At 46.0% G+C, this 22,596-nt stretch overlaps 1 protein-coding gene across 2 annotated transcripts in view; it reads right to left on the reverse strand.

The window, feature by feature from the left end:
• Positions 1-10,412: 10,412 nt before the first annotated feature.
• LOC144148712 (heterogeneous nuclear ribonucleoprotein 27C-like) overlaps positions 10,413-22,596 on the reverse strand; it is a 51,121-nt gene continuing 38,937 nt past the window's right edge. Inside the window, exons 10-11 of one of the 2 annotated variants that reach the window (XM_077680231.1) lie at positions 18,955-19,259; positions 10,413-10,493 (exon numbers count right to left, since the gene is read on the reverse strand). In XM_077680231.1, the coding sequence (XP_077536357.1) occupies positions 10,428-10,493; positions 18,955-19,259 (371 nt within the window). In that variant the 3' untranslated portion in view covers positions 10,413-10,427. Of the gene's footprint in view, positions 10,494-17,077; positions 17,384-18,954; positions 19,260-22,596 lie in introns of those variants that run through there. The other variant, XM_077680230.1, reaches the window with a different exon arrangement.

A 22,596-nucleotide genomic window follows, 5' to 3' on the forward strand; every position in this document is an offset into this window, starting at 1 on the left:
CCACAACATAGTGGCGGTGGTGGTGGCATGGTTGGTGGCATTAGACTGCTGTTCTGCCATGTACATCCATGTTCAGCTCGTGGATTCATGTGGATGTACCCCTGTGTGAAGTGAGAGGGCCATGAGGGTTGCACTCGAAACAGGCTTTTGTTGTAGCAAGCTTCCCGGCTGACCGCTGCACCACAAGGGAAGAAAGCCTGTTGCGCAGACCATTCAGACGTCCTAGAAGTGTGAATGGGAATTCAGCGTTTCTTTCCTCGGATGATTGCAACTGAGAAGGCAAGTGTTGGCACAGCTAGCGATCTCGTGCACCACAACAGCAGGTGTGGGTGCAATTCCCACTGCACATTTTAGGCTGCACATCCTTGCAGTGTGCCAACTGCCGTTCTGCCTGCACCTGTATTCTAAGTTGCCCATGAGCAAATTGGTATTTGCTTTATCACCACAGTGACTGGCACATATGTAAGCATCTCAAGGCAGTGCGCAAGCAACACAACACTGCACATTTTTTCAACTTTGCACCCTGCATATGTGTTCTGCGGTGTTCTGAATTCTTGGGGCACGCTTTACCGGCAATTCAGTGCAAGTGACTGAGCCAATAAACTATTTCGACGGAAGCAACTGTCCTATACACGGCGCCCCTTCAAAGCCGGCTTTGGTACTACACAGAACAATATTTCTGGGAAGACATTTTTAGTGGCAGTCAAATGAAAGTCTGAAAGCCGTATGGCATATATTAAACACCTTCGTAAGACCACAAGCTAGTGCGCAGTGAGCCCTGTTAAAGTTGGCCTCACCACTGAGCGTGAGTGTACTGCTAGGAAGATTTCATCACATATTCATAATAGGCAATACAAGGGGTCATGTATGAAAATGTGGAAGCCTTTCATTAAACATAAAACCCCATGTACAGTCATGGACAAATGAAATGAAATTTCGTAACTAAGCCATGCGTTATTTTGACAATGCATGGAAAGAAATCGTGCTGTTTGTACGTTCTTGTTCATATTGTGTTCACGTTTCATGCGGCCATGACTAACCCGACAAAGTGCTAGCCACCAAGCCCCCTTGATCGCCTTCACTACTACACACAAGTGCGTTGCTGGAACACATCTTTTTCAGGGTCAGTATAAGCAGGGTCATATAAGAAGATATCAAGGGTCATGTGCAATGAAAGCAGGACACATCCATCGCTACAGACGCGTGTTTTTTTCGTTGATCAGAGGGCGCGTAGAAATGTTTGGGCATTTAAAAAGATGTTGCATACTTCTCCGCTAAACTCGCTGCTGGAAGCATTGAGAAACAGGTGGGGCGACCAGATGATCAGCCCAAGGTGCTATGGTGACATATGACTCGGCAGTTTGACTGGAGCATTTCCACTGTGTTTGTGTTTTACATGTTTTTATTTAAATTTTTCTGAGGGCGCAAACAAAACAAAAAAACAATCCTAGCTGCTCTTCGAAGAACCTTTTGAATATGACTGTCCCCTCCATATCCAGGAAAATCACAAGGCGGACGCACATTTTGCCATGGTGACCATTTTGTTAAGAAATACTCTGTGTGATAAGGGAGGGGGGGGTCAGAGCTCCCCTGACCTCCCCCCCCCTGATTTACGCCTTTGATTACAAGGACGTATATTTTTACGCGAAAGAACATCCCGAGTGTTGGTATCGTTTGGACATTTGGGTTTCGGCTGGGTGCAGATTAAAGCCTGTGCACATACGTTCCGTCTGTCGGCGTATTCGCCATTTTAATCTGCCTACGCCCATCTGATCTAGATGTATTTTTAACAAATAAACTACGGCAATCAGAATATCGTGGCTATATATTCATTTTGTTGGCCATTCAGCACCAGAAAGCATAAAGATATGGTAAGCATTTTGTAAGCATACCTATTCCTTTTATTATTTGTATTTTTTTTTTGAAAATTTGGGTCCAAACATAGTTCCATAGTAATAAGGTGGCAAAATGGGCGAGTTGGATAGCATTCATGGTGGTCACCGCGAACGAAAACAACACACGAAGAAGTCTAGTCTATGTGTCGTCTATTCTCTTCTTCGTGTGCTGTTGTGTCTATTCTCTTCTTCGTGTGTTGATGTGTCGTCTATTCTCTTCTTCGTGTGTTGATGTGTCGTCTATTCTCTCCTTCGTGTGTTGTGTGTCGTCTATTCTCTTCTTCGTGTGTTGTCAGCGCTAGTGTCACTAAATAAGGTTATTTAGTGACACCAGTCAGCGCCTTGTGTCGTCTATTCTCTCCTTCCTGTGCTGTTTCCGTTCGCGCTGACCACCATGAACAGTTCCATAGGTCTTCAATTTTTTTCTCAGAGCTTAATTGCTTGTGATTTGTGCACTGTATTAGTTTATATTCTCTTACGTACATGCGCACATTCTCTAGCTGGAATTTGGTTGTTTTTGACATTAAAGCAGTGCCTACCCCTCCTTCCATTTCCAAATTTTCCTACTCTTGAAGAAACAAGATATTGTATTTTTATATGAAAAATGGCAGTTACATAGGGGCCAGATAGGACTCCAAAACTTTGTCCACGGTGCGCCGGACGGAGTAGAGAAAGGTCCCTGTTGGGTCATAAGTGTCGATTCATTTACAGGCCCTAACTAGGGCTGTCACACCGATCTACACTGGTCTTTAAAGGCCACATATGAGGGAATATATTTCAATGTGCTCGAGAAGAGTTAAAAAAAAATAAAAGTTAATGAACTGAAAGGAACACAGGAATCGCACATTTTGAACGGAAGCGCGGTCCGGCCGGCCTGACCATATGATTGGCTCTGATTTTCTCCAACGGCCAATCAGACACGACTTCTTCAGTAAACAAGTTACGCCGAAATTTTTGTCGTAGCCTTCTTATCCCAAGTTCTTGTCACAAAGAACTTTAGTCGTCTTTACTATTGTTTACAACACAGAGGAAACAAGATACAAGAAATGCAAGATTACTAAACGGCGCTGCGATCGCTCACACTCCACGCGCTCTGCATACCGGCTTCCCGGCTTGAAGAGCAGTCTGACAAGTTAACTCCTGTCAACGCAACACCTGTTGCTGAATGTGAAAGTAATCTTAAAACCTGCAACTTTTCGACAAAACTAAGCGCCAACCACGCAATGGTACGTACTGGAGCAATGTTCCGTGCTGTTAAAAAGCAGACTAAAAACTTGTGCCTTCCCCGCAACGTTATTTGTCGTCTGCAACTCGACCGGTAAACAGTTGAGTGGGCAGACGTGTTGCTTTTCTTTCTTTTTTCCCTTGATCGCCTGCTTCACGTGCACCCGACATGTCTGCTTCGTGAAGGAAATTGAACCATCCTCTGGTGTCGAAAATAAGTTGGACGACTCCTTTAGGACATGTAGTTATTCAGCCTGGCACTCGTGAAAAATGCCGTGTTCCCGACTAGTGGTGAAGGATGCAGGCCGCCGCGCACGTATCCATGTGGCTGGCTCTCAACTTACCCGAGTCTGTTCGCCTGTTTTCTTGCCTTTCTGTCGTTGATTTGGACTTGGTTCCTGGCGTTTTTCCAGAACGGCAGCCCGCTGAACGGTAAACATGGTGACTGCCCAAGCATTCAAGCTTCACAAAAGGCAAGCTTCACAACCTTTGCGTTTATTCGAAGAATAAAACGTGGAAAAGAACAATCCCAGGCTATTACATATGCAAGTGCAGACGTAGACAAAAAGTAACGAGATGGCGAACTGTGCCGTGGTCGCTAATGTAGACACAACTGTGACACCAGACGGAAACAGCACGCGTACATCGTAAATACTCGGTGTAACGAAGTCGCCTTATTTGAAATCCCTTCTAACCCTAACCGTAGTACATTTGTTCCTAACCTCGTTGTCCAAACTGCGGTGACTCCGCTTAGTACGAAAGGTGGTCGACCCAGAAAAGGACTGCTACGGCAGCACGCAATGGATCATAAAAGGCAGCATAGCTGTTTTGTCACTGTGTTGCCCGACTTTCCCCGTGTTTTGGAGTGAAAGCACCTTCTCAGGGTTTACACAAAGCAGCTGCTGACTTGATGGCCATGACAGATGTGAAGGGCACATGCCAAGACAAGTGCAGCTGCAATTGAGAACTTATTCCTAAAACGCATACAGAAAAGAAAGGGATGTGCAGTTAGCTCTTCTGGTTAAAATCTGACATGACAAAAGTGTTTTTGATCCGGTGAAGCTCTGTGGTAGTGGGGAAGGGATTTGCATTTTGAGGCGTGCCAGGCTGCTACCTTGCATTTTTCTAGCAGCGTTCATACTGCTAGGGTGCTGAAACCTTTTTTTCATATGAAGGTACAGATGTTGATAGTTAAAAATGGTTGTTTGCTAGAATGCGTGTTTCAAACATGTCAGATGTACTTAGGCACCTTATTTCACAGAACATTTTGAGTTTTAAAGTTGAAAATGCTTAATGACGGTTTTTTTGTCAGTCATCATGACTTCATTATATCATATAAATTATGAGAATGGTCCTTAAAATTTGTATACGCTCAAAAAAACATCTGCATCACCGTAAACCCACCCAATGCAGTTTGTGTGCCATTATGAACTGTATGTGTGCAGATGTTTTCTTGTATGTATACAACTTTTACCAACCATTCTCATAATTGGTTTCGTTAAAATGATGTTGAATGATTAAAATGTGCTTCTGTGGGGTATTTCGAAAATTGAATGTTTTTTGTAATGGCCGATTTGGCTCGTCCAAATCGCAGTCGCTAAACATTCCCATAAATATCCTGATATTTAAAAAAAAGTGAAAGAAAATGTGCCCTATTTTGCTTTTTCATTACTACAGCATTGTTGCATTTCCTACCTATGCAAAGAAACACGTTTTCCTGCCATCTTTGCTGCTTTTTACGTTTTGACACTCGCTGAACCATCGAAAGTCAAGCCAATTACAAAGCCAGTGAAAATTCGCACTCTTCCCATAATTCCCACTAACATGCGGTTGCAGTGTCAGCTTGCTCTCCAGGATACTTTTGTAAGAAACTGCTATATATTACGCAGTAGCCCTGTTACTTTTTTTTACCCGACCTACTCTGATGTGACATCATTATTATCATGATCTCTTGTCGAACTTTTGGGATCTAGTTATGACAGTAACTAAGTTTGTAGTGGACCTACTGAACTTGCATCTGTCAGATGCCAACAAAATCTGCTCCCTCTATGTGGTGGGCCTGTGCAGTTGAGAGCGCTGGGTTCTATACACGTAGAGAGTTGTGCTTCACAAAAAATGATTATGTCACCGATACGTCTAACTAAGGCTTTCCTTGTGTGAACATATCGCACAAATAAAAAATGCTTTGGAACACGTGCCAGTGTACAAGCAAGTTTAAAGAAAAGTCGCATTTAGGACGTACTCGATCGCACGGTTAGGTCAGGCGGTCAATAAAGCACTCAGTGACAGTGGCCTCGTTCAACGGGGATGACATCATCTCTTTAAATCAACGTTCCCGGTGAATTTGCAGCACTGTAAGAGGAGGAATAAACGTTTATTGTGCACACCACGATGTGCTCAGCCTCCCAAGTCCAGGAGGCCGTGAGTCCGAGCTGCGTCCAGAGCTCGTTGCACCAGGGCTTGCTGTCGCTCTGGTGCTGAGCTGGTCAGCTCGGACTCCCACTGCTCAGGGTTGGTGGATGGGATGGGGTTAGGGTGGTGAGGACAAGAGAAAACAAGGTGGTAAGTCGTGAGAGGTATGTGACAGTGCGGGCAGTTGTAGGGGAAAAGGGACGGCGAGATGTGGTGTAGGATGGGGTGATTATAGAAGGTTTCAGTTTGCAGGCGGCGATAAAGCGTGGCGTGGTGTGTTGGGAGGGAGGGGTGGGGCGGGGGGTATTTTCTTCGTGTGTGCCTGTAGTGGGACAGTATGGCACTGAAGGTGGAATCAAGGGCAGGGAGCGTGTCTTCAGTGGTGGGAGGGTAGCAACCAGTGTCGGTCCTTGAAGTTGGGAGTGCCCGGTAGTGCAGATCGCGGGCTGCGGCATGAGCCGCTTCATTCCCAACCAGGCCGGCATGGCCAGGAGTCCATACAATGGTCACTTCTAGGTCCGGAGGTAGGTAGCGTAGCAGAAAAAAAAATATTTTAGGTGTCGTCTCCTCAAAAATCTAGCCTTGATATGCACACAGTTTTCTGTTTTTACTTCTTCATGATTTCAAAGTGCCAGCCTGCATGTATGGCTGACCTACTCTGAAGTAAATGCAGTTACCTAGCACACAGTAGCAACAACAAACAAAAAAAATATCCCCGAAGCTGTGTAAAATGCAAAGGGAGACAGGGAAATACTAACATGGAGCCCTAATCTAACTTCGGCAGCCATTATTGAATGCCAGGGGGTTATCTAATGGAGGTGAAAAAAGAAAGCACCCATGTGTTGAGATTTCTGTGGACGTTAAAAGATCTCCAGGTGGTATAAATTAATCTGTAGCCATCCACAATGGCGCATCTTGCGGGTCGAATGTAGCTTTGGTGTGTTACACCTCCAAAATTTGAACCGTGATTTTTTTTTTTTGACTGAGTGCCAGGAAAAAGGAGCTGAAGTTATCGAAGCAAAAGCATGGGATACTGCCCAGAAAATTCTGCAACATGGTTGAAAAAAGCGACAGGCGTGAGATTGCAGTGCAAGTGACGCAACTGCAACAAATCAAAAAGACAGTGCTAGCGAGACATCTATCAACGAAAAATGCCATCTGTTGGTGACATATCCATCTCCACTCTTTCTTCCCCACACATTTCAGCTTGATCAGAGCTGTCTCTTGTGTGCAGGTAGGGCGGCCACATTTGCCTGATGTCATACGTGGCTACGGTACTTGCAGGGTTCACATTACAAGTCCGCACCTTGACGTAACCTACAGATCAGTTGCGGTTTGTTGCCAATGGCTGAACCGCAGTTACCTTTGTAAATATGAAGCTCGTCAGACAAATGTGACCCCACAACACTACGAGCATGACGCGAGATTAGATCACACTAAAAGGCGACCGGAGCAGATAATATGCCATCGCAAGTTACGTCTTTAAGGCAGTGTTTTCACACGTCATTCGTACCAGCAGCTACAGTTTGCATTGGGCCTGATGTGCACACTGTAGGGCACCATTGGAGACACGTGCAAGCACACACACATACACACGGTGACACATGTAAAAAAGAACACCTTTGATCACAGCCCTATAGGGACCGAGCGGCCGTTGTATGGCACCACCGTCGTTTCAGCGAACAGCGCCGCCCGTGGCGAACCGCTCGTCAGTGGAATGCCGGTGGCGGTCAGCGCAGCGTAGTTGTGCATGGCTTTCTGTCGTTTTTCTGCTGTGCGGCTTGCAAAGCGAACGTAACCACACGTGTATTTTTCAGATCGGTAAATCTTCAGTGTGGATGTGACGTTTACAAGGTATGCCATGTGTGTTATTTACGCCCATACTCAGTATTTACAAATAGCAGACGACGCTCAATGCGCCAAGCTGGAAGTCAAGCTGGAAGTGAAAGTTCGTTGCTTCATGAAATTTTTTCATGCCTGCATGCAGTTTTGCGAATCGAGAGTATATTCCCGCTAAATGCTCCCACAAAGCCGGTGTGCGCAACCGATCTAGGAATGCTGCGGCGCAGGCCTTTGGCAGTTGATGACGAAACGGCGCCGACGTCGATCGTGCACAAGCGAAAGACAAAGTTGGGGGGTGTCTTCTAAGATTTACCTCAAAACAGAAATTGTGACGGATGACGCTTCCGTATCTTCATTACCTACGGCTGAAACGTGCTTAATCTCACAGAAATACTCTTACTGCAGTCATCGGGAATCGTTGATATAATAAATACCGCATGATAGTAGAATGTTATTGCCTGTCGTGGAGAAGCATTGTTTTACAAGAATTGCAATGGTTTCTGGCTAGTTGGTAAATGGTTTTTCAAAAACCAATTCCTGCGTGACTGAAGGACGCAAGACAGGAGGGTGCCCGAAACCTGTACTCAGCTTCACACCTGAATGCTGTGGTCGGTTTACAAGCTGCCACCTACACTTGAAAAATCATGCACACCTCCGTCTAACGACGATGATGGTTTATCGCAAAGCTCTATCGTATGGGTTTCCTTGGTCGCCTTCTGGATTTAGTTAAGCGTCGAATTTGACCAGCACGCAGTTTGGTCTTTTGGTCACAGCGTCTTTGACTTTGACTATTTCCCATTCGATTTCGCACGAAGAAAGCTTTGTGTTCAACCATCATAATCATTAGATGATTTTGCTGTTTAATTTTGAACTTCCATGCCCCCACTCCAAATCTAAACTTTTTCCAGTGTGTCGGAAATGTGTCTGTGGTGGAGGACTCGGGCTCATGCACCCATATTTGAGGCAACTAATCGCGCGTTTTTGGTGTCTTCACGAGTCATCACACGATTTTTTAGGTACTCTGTAAAGAATACTTAAGCATTAAAAAACACCGGCTGACGTTAACACTGCCACATTTTTTAACTATTGGTGCCAGCCTTTATTCTACGCAGGGGGTAAAACGGGAAGGGGAGGAGGGATGGTTTGTAGCTTGGGCTGTTGAGTTGGTGAATAACTTTGGCTCTTGATAAAATGACTACCAGAAACGTGGGTTTTCCACTTCGGCTTTCAGGCTCCCATGCTGTCACAGTGTCGCTCACCAAAACCGAAGGTACAAAGCTCACGGTTACAGAAAGTGTAAACTACCGCAACATTTCCATGGCTACACGGTAATCCATCTCGTATGCAGGTGCCTTTCTATTAAAGCACACGTATCGAGGTATCGCAGCGCTAAGGCTGGCGTGGAAACCATAGTCATTGAAACCAGTGAAGAAAATGGTAGAAATGAATTCTAATATTGCTAATACTTTGATTCCTACTCAGATCGCCCGGAGCCAGGCGCAGAGCGCTCCAAAAGCGCTCGTGTCAATGTAGCCCTTCCCCAACCTTACAAGCATCCAATAAGTTTGCGTAGCCGTGAGTGCATTTAAAAAGAAAACAATACTAATAATAGTAGTTTTATTCGTACTCAGAACGGGTGGAGCCAAGCGAATATCGCTGCAAAAAGCGCTTATGCCATTGCAGCCGATACCCAACTTTAGACGCGTCCGACAAGTTTACGTAGTCTAAGAACCCAACACATCTGTTTAGACTTCCTTTAATCTCACATGTCTGCTCACAACGCTACCAAACCATACAAAGCACCGAAGCAAACACGACAAAAACAACGGGAGGCTGTGTAATCCAATGCACCGGCTCATTCCACTGACGAGGGGAGCGCCGAGTGGTGGCGCCACCCGTCCAGCTGCCCGGTCCCTATAGGAAAGACCAACTCCTACATCTCACATAATCTCCTACACTCCTACATTTCTCATTTGTGGCTACATCTCACAGATGAGCACTCTGGTGGTATGCTGTGGCAGTGACAGGGCTTGTGCTTATAGTAGCTGTGCTTTCGATGCAAGGGCAGAGCGTTTTGGGCAAGTGCCCGACTATGCAGATGCTTGTGGAATGTGCTTGTGGGAAGTGTTGCATTGGAATGTGCCTCACTCATAGCTGTCATAGTGCACGTCATTTTGAGTTGATATGGAATAATAGCTCGTTGATCAACCAGAATACACTCGGAGGAAATGGCCTGAAAATATTTGGTAGTTGGTTGGCCGCAGCTGCTCTTGTGTGTGGTGGCAACAGTGTGCTGAGAGCTTAGTGCTGTGTGCTACAATTACAGCTGCGTGGCATGGGTGCTCACCCGGATATAGCCATTGGATGCGACTTTGTCACGTCTTGGCAAAATGCCACTTCAGTTGCCCAGAGGTTGCACCGATGCACGTCTGATGCTACGATGTTTTGGTCGTGGTCGTCGGTACTTACTCGCCAAGTGGCCATAGAGCACCCATGATGGAAGTGACCGTAACCTAAGAGTGCAGTCCTTGAAGCATGAAACATGCTGACTCCCTCAGAGATTGTGCGAAGGGCATTGTGTATGAGATTAAGCTTTCGTGTGGCAAGAGTTGTGTAGAGCAGATGGGCCGCTGCGACAATTGGCTCAGGGAACTTGCAAGCTCTCCACAGTAAAGCACAGGCAGTAGTTTCACTACTGCCTGTGTTTTTCACTATGCAACATGCATGTGCTCTTTGACCTTCGATAGCACCGATATTGCAAGCAGCACATGAGAGGGAAGTTCGCAAGGCCTTCATAATACACGCAGTCAATGGGAGAGTGGTTGATGAGAAGCTCTCTCTCTCTCTCTCTCTAGATTTGTTCAAAATGGACATAAACTGCATGAAATCATGATGGATCTCTTACACTTTTTCTCAACTTCTCCTATTTGTAGTATATCTTCATTTTTCTTCAAAATAAAATTCAGTTTGTGTTCAGCGGAGTGTTCGTCTTTTCATTTTTTCATCTCGATTTAGCGTTTTTTTTTTAATTTTTATTTTTAATTTTTATTCGCCTTACCACATGACAGGGGGAGACCTCTGTTGTCGCTGTGGCGTGGCGGCCAGCGCTGAGGGGTGTACCTGCCGTGGTGGGGGGCCAGGAAAAACGCTCGGGTCAGCTTTGGTTCAATTCTGGCTGATCCCTCAGTGATACAAACTACTGTTACTTGGCTCACTGTGCAGCGATTCTCAGCGTTGGTTCAGTTAATGTGCCTGTCTCCTTGTAAAACGATTTCTGCACATGCAATTTCCAGATGGCTTTAAATGAAATTTTCTGGTGGGTCCTCAACGATTTCAGTTTTCATCCTTGCCCTCTATACTACCTTGATAGTGTCATTGGCAGATTTTAAATTTCTCCCCTCACCCTTGCCCTGCGAAGAAAAAGTTAGTTTGCCCCCTGCCACCCTCATTTTCACAAAACGAATGCACTCAGCCCATGGTGTTGCACACTATGAAGAATGAAGAATGTTTGGGCATTTGAGTCTTTATGCAAGGCATGCATTGGCGAGTACTTTTCCAAAGCAGTTGTCTGGCATCATTTGCTTTTTCCCATCAACGCATACCTAGCTTCAGCGCACATAACCCACTCTTTTTTTTTTTTTTTTTTTGTTAGAGACGCATTGCAATAGACCCTATGCGAAATTGCTTGGTGATCTAGCAACACTGATGTAAACGAGACCGTCGGCCATATTGGTACGGGCGCCGATCGGGAAGTCTCGTATTGTTTACTGTGGAAGAGTAGGTGACGGTAACGCGGTATGGCTCAAACTGGACGGTGTTTTCCGGCTCTCGACCGCGGATTGTGGACGAAGGACTTGCCTGCGCTGCCGACTGTCTGAAGACTCATACCACTCGGGGTGCCGCGCCAAAGACCCATCCGAGCGGCAGCGGAGCAGGGCATGCCGCCTAGCCACCGAGGCGCATTGCTCGCCTTCATCGGTGCGGACAAGCACGTGCGACTCACAGTAAGTAAATCCTTCTTTGTTTTTACTTGACGCGAGTTAACCGGTATGAGCATTTGTAGAGCACTTTGTTCATCGTTGTTTACCACGCCAATGCGTAGCGGCGACCCTGTTGCAGTAACCCTCAAAGAGGAGAGCGACAATCGCCAGACCGTACCGCTAGTGGGTGGATTAGGTATTTTCAAATGCTGTACATGGAATTTACGGGATGATTTTTGGCGAAGATGTTTACGGGAAGTTTGCGGCCGTTTTCCGTGACGGCCGTCCGCCCGCGTGTTTGCCTCAAAGCAATCGTGCTTTGCGGAGAAGTCAACTACAAAAGCGCACATTTTCTTTTTTTGTGTGTTCATTATTTATTGCGCATGCTCTCCGCAAAAATGTGTTTGTGTGTCTTTCTTCTCCTTTTTTGGCGGTGGGGTGGTTGTGTTTGTTTCTAAAGCGCATGTTTTTGGTGTGCACGAATAGATAATAGAATAAAACCTCGTTAGCTCGAACTCACTGAACTAGACGATTTTTTTTTAATTCGATGGGTCATCGGTATAGCCCGAATGTTTACCTGTTTATCTCGAAAGATTCTGGAAGTGAGTTCCAGATAATCATATTATTGCTTGCTTAAGTTATGACGAACACGATTATGCGGGTACTGGTATACAGGGTGTTGCAACGATAACTGGAACACTTTAAAAATTTTTCCTGAGCGATCCGCCGCTCTGTTCGCGCTCAAACTTCACACAAAGGTCGCATTTTGTGGTCTATTTTGTTTGACACCGGGAACAACAACGGTACTTACTTGTTTATTCTGAAAATAAATAAAAACGATTTTCGCCTATGGGAAAATGGCCGCTGATTTGAACGTGCGAGCCAGCGCAAGTTGATGTTGGAACGACGGAACCACCTGCAGAGTGAAACTCACGTTTGGGATTCACGTACGGAGCCAAATGGTGCAGCAGACGATCAGAAAATGCACCTAGAAATGAGCTAACAGACGATCAGAAAACCCGGTTTTCGGGCTCGCACGTCCAAATCGCCGCCATTTTCCCATAGGCGAAAATCGTTTTTATTTATTTTCAGAATAAACAGGTAAGTACCGTTGTTGTTCCCGGTGTCAAACAAAATAGACCACAAAATGCGACCTTTGTGTGAAGTTTGAGCGTGAACAGAGCGGCGGATCGCTCAGGAAAAATTTTTAAAGTGTTCCAGTTATCGTTGCAACACACTGTACATCATTACCCACGCTGAGGTTTTTAAATGTTAAACTTCCTTCTCTTGAAAAATGCATTAACAAAGCATGCAGAGATACTTGCACGCTCGAACTTGACAAACAATTTTGACATCATTGCTGTTTGAGGTGTAGATTATTGCCCTTGCAACAGTGTTAAGCAAGACACAAAATCTGGTCATTTTGAGTCTGTTCCTTGCGGCCACTTCTTTCTGCTCTGTCCCTTTACCATAAACTTCAGCAGACTAGTCCTGTTCTTCCCTGAGTGTTATTTACTGATATTCTCTCTGTTCTTGCAGGTTGGGCCTCATCCATGTGCTCAGCAGCTGCTTTTGCTCCCAGAAGAAAAGTGGCCGGCCCTATGTTGTGTGCCTCACCTTTGAGACGGACAATGGGGCGATTGGGGAGGCATCGTGCGAGTGCCCGGCGGGTTGCAGTGGAGCATGGAGTCACATCCTGGCTGCTGTGCACCTACTCGCCCTTTTGCAAGCCGAAGGTTTTAAGAGCGCCACCGGAGCTTGCGTGCACTGAGCCGCCACAACAGTGGGGACGTCCGAGACAGCAGGGCATCAACAGCGAGTGTCCAAAACATTGACTGGAGAAGCCCGCGATAAAATGTCCCCTCCCTTCCCTTGCCAATGCGTCTGTTCGATTCACGTCGAGTACAGGAGCAATGCGAGCAGCAACAAAGTGCCGTGCAGGCGCTTGGGAGAAAACTTGGTAGCCTTGAGAATGAGTTTTTTGCCCCAGTTGTGCTGGCCTCCCGCTCCTCCTCTCCCCCCCCCCCCCCCCCCCCCCCCCCAGTGGCAGAAACAAGGACTGGCATGGCACCTGAAGGGTCACCTATGAGCTACCAGCAAGCATTCATGCCACATTTCGCCGTGGTCATCTCGCAAGCACGCAGAGGCTGGGCAACGTCGTGTCTACTAGACCGCGACATGCAGGGGTGCGCGAATGCTTCTTTTTGTTCCATTTATATCCACAGTTATATCCACAAAAGCGCAAAAGCACTCAAGCTGATGCGCGGCGGCCTGATGCAACTGTGGCCGTTTTCTTTTTTTTCTTTTTGAATAAAACTTGAAAATTGTCTCAGCTACCTACATCAATGGCCACTATCATTACGTCGGAGGCATGCATGCAGCATGTGACAAACTAGAGGAGTGAGTGTATTTTAGTCGCAAAATTTTCGACAGTAAATACATCGTTGCTGGAATGACAATGGGCACCAAGTTAACTTGACGTAACAACAAACCTTTCAGCCCGGAAAATCGGGAACCAAGTGCGAAAGCTCGAATTTTCCACCGTTAGAGCATCATAAAACAGTGTTCGCCACTTCTGCAACGACACGCGGCTAAATGCAACGTAAAGAAATCAACAACACACTCCCATACCGTGCGCGCCCGCCACAGAGGAAATTTTCAACCGCGCCGTGACGGCGTAGTGCGGCAAGAAAAGTTTGTTTACAGCCCTAGGTAAGATAAAAGTTCGTGTAGGGGCTAAGCGGTACCATTTAACAATGAAATGAAGCGGGCGCAGAGCCACAGGGACGAGTAAAGAAACAGCCTAATTTTGGCAACGTGTGGTACTGTTTTCCCGGTCGAGCGCCGCTGTCAGTCGCGTGAATAGGCGGCGCACGCTCACGCTTCATTTAGAATACAAAGACTGGACAACAGAACTCCAACACAGCTGTATTTTTCATACGGACAGCGACTACGGAACCCCGCACTTAGCGAACCAACGACAAATATTCGCTCCAAGCGCACCGCGCCCAGCGTGTCACAGGTTGCTCGCGCCGGCACAGTTCGCGTCACAAAGTTCGTTCAAAAGCGTAGAACTTCACGTACCTTTTCTCCATTTGAACCGGTATTTCCGCATTGCGTGCTCTGCGGCACGAAGCAATGCTCCGGCATCGTAGTCCATCACCAAGAGCGGTCAATGCCCGCCTTCTATGTTTTGCTAATTGGTTTCGGTTTCAAACGACCGTACCAAAATGGCGGACCTAGTTACCGGAGTCGACGTGAGATGGCGGGGCGCATTTTGCATAGGGTCTATTCTGCTGAAACCAGCAATGCGTTACATGTAGTAGGAAAGAGGGAATACCAGAATAGTGCAGACACGTCGAACTGCCACAAAAGCCAGCAGTCTGCTTTCCTGCTCAAATTTTAAAAACAGCCGCAAAAGCTGGCAGATTCTGGACGTGATGGCACAATGCAAGCAAGTTACACATCTGAAACATCACTAGAATGTACTCAACTTTTCTAGAAACAGAATCGCGAGAGATCTCCGAAGAATGTCCAACATATGTGAAGCGGCCACCAGCTGCTGTTTTCAACACTCATTGTCTGAGGCTCGCTTTGCCCGCCACCCTTGAGTAGTATCAATTGCTTTACAGAAATACTTCACAGCAATAAAGCTGCACTGGTATACGTAGTGACTCCTGCTAAAATAACAAATTCACACAAATGAAAAAAAAAAAAAAGTGCCATAAAAAAAATACAGAAGTAACTAAAAAACAAAAAAGGTGTTGTGCATCATGCAATAGCAAACAACACAATTGCAGCACATTCATTTATACCTTGTCTGCATAGTCACATTAGTATATATTAGATCGCTTATTATGAGCCATCATTTCGGTGTTGTGCAATGCTGTGTAATGCTCTGAAAATGCCTTTGCCTGCTCTAAGTTATGCCACTACCAGCAAAGGCTCCTCCCATACGCTCATACTTGTGCACTTCACAGCTTTCGGGTTTGTGCCAATGTGCAACGTATTCTTCCTGTGCATCCTCTTTAAAGACGCTTTTCTCTACTTTTTTCTAAATCTTAAGTGCTTTTGGGACATAGTCAACCAACACATGCAGTGCTTAGAATAGGGGGTCACAAAGTACTGAGCCCGAAATTACTGCTCCATGCCATTCAGATAACTTGGAAGCCTGCTCAAATGATTTTTCTCACTTTTACAGTCTTGGCGTTCCTCCGAGTGCTCAAATTACGTCATTACAGCGGTGTATTGGTTATTGGCCAGCTTCCTTTCAGTTGTAGCGATAAATTATTTCGATGGCAACATTAAAAGAAAAGCCATGAAACCAAATTAGAAACGGAAAGTGAATCTGCTGCGATGAGCAAATCAAGCAGTGCCACTCTGTGTTGGTGATGACTATAGCTTTCCCAGTGCTTCCAGACGTAAAGGAAAGAGTGAAAGCGTTTATCGGAAGGGTTGCAGCGTCCCTTTAAAAAGGCCCTGAAGACAAACTACAACTGCTCTCAGTTTGAAAGAACTAGCCTTTGGCAGTCCGATGCTACTCTTTCTAGTTTCGGTTCTATTATTGCGCGCCAAACGCCAGTGGCGCTGGGGAAACAAAATGTTCTCTTTCTCTCCCGTTTTTCTCTTCGCTCGTTCACGGAGCGCTTTCCTTCACCCCCGCGTCGCGCCGTCAGCCCCGTCGCCCCGTCTTGCTGCGCATGCGCGATAACGGTTTCCCTGCGCGACGGCAAGGCCGACGCGCGTTTCATGTAGTGGGCTATTTCTCGTATGTGCTCCCTCGGACATTACGGTGCTACATAAGGGACGCCAAGAACACCAGGACGAATCGTAACGCGAAGACTCCGAGTGCTGTTAGCAAAAGGTGAGAACGTCGTTCGTATGCCGTATGTGAGCCTGAGCTGAAGGATAGGACTTGTGTTGTGCGTGTGCTGTGCTTGAAGACAGACAACCTTGTCTGTGTTGTATTGGTCATCGGTGTTTCTCGCCGCACGTAGCGTTCGCGCACGTTACGCGAATAAAGTGTTCATGTGATATTCGAGCTGGCGTCGTTACTGCTCAAGCGGCGTGGCTTCGTGCCAGCGGAGCGAGGCCGGCGAGGCTTGCCCGTGGAGGCAGCGGGGTGGCGGCGGCGGTTGCCGGGTGGGAAGGGGGGGGACAGGGGGTGGGGGGAAGGAATCCAACCGGCATGAGAAGGGAGAGCGTTACCCCTCCCCCACACAAGCTGCGCGCCCTCGAATTGTTGCCATGGCAATTATAACGCCTTCAAGGCCAACATGGCGGTGGCGTTGCTAGGGCAACAACAACGCAGTAATGTTTCCCCAGGCTCACCAGGGGAGAATATGCCGCATGAGTCGCAATTACCCCGGACGCTGGGTTGAAGGCTAAGAGTCCGCCTCCGCCTTTGGTAACTCCCTCAGTTCCAAGATTTCAGCAATGAAAGATGCCTTTTAACTGGAAAAATGCGAGCAATATTGAAAAACTTTTAGAATTCTGTGCTAAAGTGGCATAATATGAGCAGGAGTGGCGTAATATGAGCCCAAACTAAAAAAAATATAGTTATCAGTGTGTCAACTGCACATTACCATTCAAACAATGCAATCAAACAGAACTGGAGGCCCTACTACGATTGCCAAGTCATGCTTCTTGGTAATTCATTGGGTCGGTCGCTGGACAGTGGCTGGGGAGTCGACACTACTTCATCTGTTGTCCGCAATATCTGGTCTCTTTATTTGAAAATTGCGAGCTTCGTGGCCCCTTTTAAGGGACTTTGGCATTCAAAACACTTCTAGATGCCTGCACTAGGTGTACGTGCAATGACTGCACGCTAAGTAGCGTGGAGTGATAGTGTGGAGCAGCAGGGAACAGTGGTCACCTCGTCGGTGGAGGCAGCCACGTTGAAGGTTCTCTTGGTGGCTATCGTGTCGACGTCGTCCGCCCAGCCGTAGTTCTCGAAGGGTGCGCCCCACAGGCCGCAGCAGCAACCGCACCGCTCCGGTTCCTTTCTGGCAACGCCCCGGCTCCTGCCACCTTGTTGTGCCAACATGAAAATGCCGTTGGTAGTCTGTCTTTTCAATCTTCAAACATTAAACATCTCTCCCTAGAGAAAGTTGAGAGAAGCGCGAAAGCTAAGAGTGTGACCAACCTTCGCTGAAAGTGCAGCCAATCGATCGGCAAACCTTCAAAGACCCAAATCGCCAACGAAGAACGAATTCATGTGACAATGCACTCAGTCTTGGTGTTGCACACTATGAAGAATGAAGAATGTTTGGGCATTTGAGTCTTTATGCAAGGCATGCATTGGTGAGTACTTTTCCAACGCAGTTGTCTGGCATCATTTGCTTTTTCCCATCAACGCATACCTAGCTTCAGCGCACATAACCCACTCTTTTTTTTTTTTTTTTTTTGTTAGAGACGCATTGCAATTCTGCTGAAACCAGCAATGCGTTACATGTAGTAGGAAAGAGGGAATACCAAAATCGTGCAGACACGTCGAACTGCCACAAAAGCCAGCAGTCTGCTTCCCTGCTCAAATTTAAAAACAGCTGCAAAAGCTTGCAGATTCTGGACGTGATGGCACAATGCAAGCGAGTTAACACCCGAAACATCACTAGAATGCGCTCAACTTTTCGAGAAACAGAATTGCTAGAGATGTCTTAAGAATGCCCAGCTTATGTGCGGTGACCACAAATTGCTGTTTTCAACTCATTGTCCGAGTCTCGCTTTGCACGGCGCCCTTGAGTGGTATTGATTGCTTTACAGAACTACTTCACAAGACTGCAGTGGCACTCGCACAAGTAGTGACTGCCACTAAAATAACAAAAACCCATAAAAAATGAAGCAAAAGTACCATAACAAAAACAAGACAAATGTAACCGAATAAAAAAAATGATCTTGCTTGTCATGCAATGGCAAACAACTCAACTGCTGCACATCTATTTATACTTTGTCTGCGTACTCGAATTAGTATAAATTGGGTTGCTCATCATGAGCCATCATTTTGATGTCGGTCAATGCTGTAAAATGCTCTGAAAATGCCCTCACTTCCTCTAAGTAACGCCACTATCAGCAAAGGCTCCTTCCATAGACTCATACTTGCCCATTTCACAGCTTTCACGTTTGCGCCAATGTGCAACATTGTCTTCCTGTGTATCCTTTTTAACAGGCCCTGAAGACAAAGTACAACTGTGTTCAATTTAAAAAGAACTAGCCTTTGGTAACTCACTGAGCTCCATTCCAGTCACGAAAGACTCCTTTTTAACCGGGAAAAATGCAAGCAATATTGAAAAGCTTTTAGAATTCCATTCTAAAGTGTTTTAACTGCACGTTAGCATTCAAACGATACAATCGAACAGAACCAGAGGCCCTACTAAAATCGCCAAGTCATGCTTCTTGGCAGTTGATTGGGTTGGGCTGGACAGTGGCCAGTGCTTCATTTATTTTCTGCAATATCCTGTCTCTTTGAAATTTCTTAACTTCATGGCCCCTTTAAAGGACTTTGACATTCAAAACACACCTAGATGCCTGCACTAGATGTACGCAATGAGTGCACCCTAAGTAGCGTGGAGTGATAGTGTGGACCAGCAGGGAACAGTGGTCACCTCGTCGGTGGAGGCAGCCACGATGAAGGTCCTGTTGGTGGCTATTGTGTCGACGTCAGCAGGGAGGTCCTGGCGCGCGCTCTCGGGGCTTCCACCCCGAGAGCCCGCGGGAACCGACCGCGCGGAAGCCAGTGGGCCCTCGCGGGGGGAGGAAGGCCCTGCATGGCCCGTACCTCTCCTCGTTCGGAGGGCACCAATAAAGTCTCTCTCCGCCCAGCCGTAGTTCTCGAAGAGTGCGCCCCACAGGCCGCAGCAGCAACAGCACCGCTCCGGTTCCTTTGTGACGACGCCCCGGCACCTGCCACCTTGTTGTGCCAACGTGAAAATGCGGTTGATTAGTCTGCCTTCTCAATTCTAAAACATTAAACATCTCTCCCTAGAGAAAGTTTAAGAGAAGCGTGAAAGCTAAGAGCGTGACCAACCTTCGCTGAAAGTGCGGCCAATCGATCGTCAAACCCTCAAAGACCCCAATCGCCAATGAAGAACGAACCCATGCAACGACTTTTCGGGCACTAAGTAAATGCATCTGCGAACGATCGAAATGTGTACCGATTTATGAGGTACCGTGGTTTATGAGATAGAGGTATGCTGTTGGACTCCTTCTTTTTGATCAATGCGTGGATTGCCTTATCTAGAACCACTGCTTTTTCGTGACTTTCAAGAAACCGTTTAAACACAGTGGAAGTCCAGCTTCACGCAAGCGCCATGCGTCCAAAGATTTTATCAGAGCTTTTTGGTAAACCACCTGGTGCATGGGTAAACTTGTTAGTTTTTTGACAGCCAGACGCCATCGGCCCCACTAAGAAAGGTTTCGCTTTAAAATGCATACCTCGGTGTGCGACCAACACTATTTCACTTACTGGTCATACCGTCGCCCCTGGGGTACATGTTTAAGTGCTAAAACACATTTCAGGAAACATCACGGGCCGACATTTGCTGACACACCAAGTCTTGGAGGGAAACCCGCTCAAAAAAACTGTCCTAACCTTCCTTACGAGAGTGTCCCTAAATTTGTCATTTTGTGGGAGGCTGTGCACATCTTTCCAACCTGTTGGAGGCACCGGTATACACGATGGTTGCTGTTTGACACAGCTTTACTACTAAAAGGTTCCGCAGCGGTTTTCCCTTGTTCGCTCACCCGAAAGTGCATGAAGTGCTAAAGGTCGGTGGCACCGACATGAGTGGTAAACATTGTCTAATTAGACTCTCAAGTTAGTCTAGAATGCATAGGCCATGCTGCTTCAGCCAATTTCCACGTGTTTTTAACGAGAACATTGCTTTCGAGGGTGTTGTTTCCCTCAGCTTACGATCCTCCCTGGCGTTTTTTCTGGCAGCAGTTGCGACAACATGCTGGCAAATTTACAGGACTGAATATTGCAGGTTGCTAACGTGTTTAACCTGTACAGCTGGTGCACAAACAAACAAAAATTTGGCATTTGACGGGCGAAAATCACAATTTTGAAGGCTGGTGTAGCTTCAAAACACATTGTAAGCCGGAGTGACTTATTATAGTTGGTGTAGACGCAGCAAGGGGCACGTGGCATTTTCCCTTCTGCCGCCCAGAAAAATGCTGCAGACTTTCGGTAAATATACATTAGATTGCATGGATTCCACGGTGCAGTTGCAGCTGATTTTTCGGTGAAACAAGTTTAGTGCCAATTTAAGGTGAAAGTGCGTTTCTGTGTGAACTCTGTTCTTTTCTATGTGCAGAGCATCAGTGAATCGCAGTGGCCTGTGTTTGTACAGAGGGCAACACACTTGTCTATAACACCGGTTTCGTACTTATAGCCTTATCTTTCCCCGGCCGCAATGAATTTGAACAAAACTATTGTGTCATTCTGAAGTCTTTAACATATATTTTGACCTCAATGTTTTTTGTGAGAAGTTTGAGTCCGCATTTTTGAGAGGCAACTAGTTGAAGTTGAACTCAGTGTTATAGACAAGGGTGTTGCGCACCGTACTACATAATCATCCCTCTCTGAAAGACTTCTAATTATACGAATAGCTGATCTTTGCATAAGGGTTCGCACAGGTCCTTGAAAACCCTTGAATTTAGAAGTGTCAATTTCAAGGCCTGGAAAGTCATGGAATTTTTAAATGGTCCTTGAAAACCCTTGATTGTTCTGGAGAGAACCAATGGCCCTGTATTTTCACAAGAATTTAAAGTGCTTGTCGTTGATTTTAGGTATTAAAAATGTAAAGAAACAGTGCAACAATCAAGTTTCGGTGTAGTGCGTGAAATTACGAGTTTAGTGGATTGTCATTCTTACGAGGCAAAATTTGGAGAAGCACTCCTCAACAGACTCCATGTCACGATACAATCCAGTGAAAGCCGGCTTCTCTTCTCTACCTTGCACGTTCCATTTAGTCTGTGGACGACCGCTTATTGCATGTTTGCTGTGCCTCATACGCTCCATCTGCGTTTACTTTTATGTGCAAATGATAGACGTGTACATAGTTCATCCTGCCTTGCAGCAACACTTGCTGATTTAATTTCAGCTGATACTCTTGCTGACAAAGGGCAATATTATAGGCAACATGAATGAAGTTTTGAAATCAAACAGCCTCAGCAAAGCACCAAGAAAAAAGAAAAAGCTCTAAATAGCAACTGTGAAATAAAAAATAATGCTGGGGGAGCATTCACAAACTCGTTAGCGCCTATCTAAATGTGCACTAATGTGCTTAGGTATTGGGCAATAACAGAATTTTGCATTGCGTTGAAAAAGTTATAAATAATCCTAGATAAAACATTGGATGGGGGCCTTGAAAATGGGTTTTCTGGTCCTTGAAAGTCCTTGAAAACCCTTGAATTTTTGCTTTTGAAGCCCGTACGAACCCTGTTGCATGCTGTTACTTCTACAATAGAGCAGTGAGGCATGCAGCTTTTTTTGCACTCGTTATCATTAACTCTTTCATCTTTTTTTTTTTCTAGCAAATGTTGTGGGGTCTGTAGCTGGATGTAAATGTAGGCACTTGCTTCCTATTCTTGAATGTCAATTCTGGTGCTAGCCGGTGTCTTGAAAACTGTCGGTATCCTAGCGCTGCTTGGATATGTTGCATTCGGTGCTTGTTTATAAATTTAATACCAATTTACGTTGGAGTGTGCTTTGAGCAAGGGCTGTAGCCAAGAAGCTAATAGTGTGGTTGTGGGGTTTACACCCCTTTCTCCAAAAAAGATTTACACATTTAGTTGCATTTCTTTTTTTCTCAGATGTCTCAACTAAGCCTCCCCCAAAACTTTTTCCGAGTTTTTTTTCAATCCGCAAGTTTTATGTGCTGCAACTTATTGTGAGGTTCCAGGAGTCTTATGATGATTGCGAAAATTTGGTGAAAAACCTTATTATACTGCCATGCTTTAAGAAGCCATTAAGAGAAAATACAACTTCATTTAATTTGAAAGAACTAGGATTCAGTATCTCACTCAGCTCCATTAGAGCCACAAAAGATGTTTTTTTTAATGATAAAAAAGCAAGAAGTATTTAAAAACTTTCAAATTTTGCACCACAGTGACGTGTTATGAGCAAGAATGACGTCATACGGGCCAACAATAAAACATAATTTTCAGTGCGTTAACTGCACGTAAGCATTCAAGTGATGCGGTCAAATCGCACGAGAGGCCACATTACAGACGTCCAGTCATGT

Source organism: Haemaphysalis longicornis, unplaced genomic scaffold (genome assembly GCF_048455015.1).
Source record: "Haemaphysalis longicornis isolate Haplotype H1 unplaced genomic scaffold, Haemaphysalis longicornis Haplotype H1 scaffold_8, whole genome shotgun sequence".
Taxonomy (NCBI): domain Eukaryota; kingdom Metazoa; phylum Arthropoda; class Arachnida; order Ixodida; family Ixodidae; genus Haemaphysalis; species Haemaphysalis longicornis.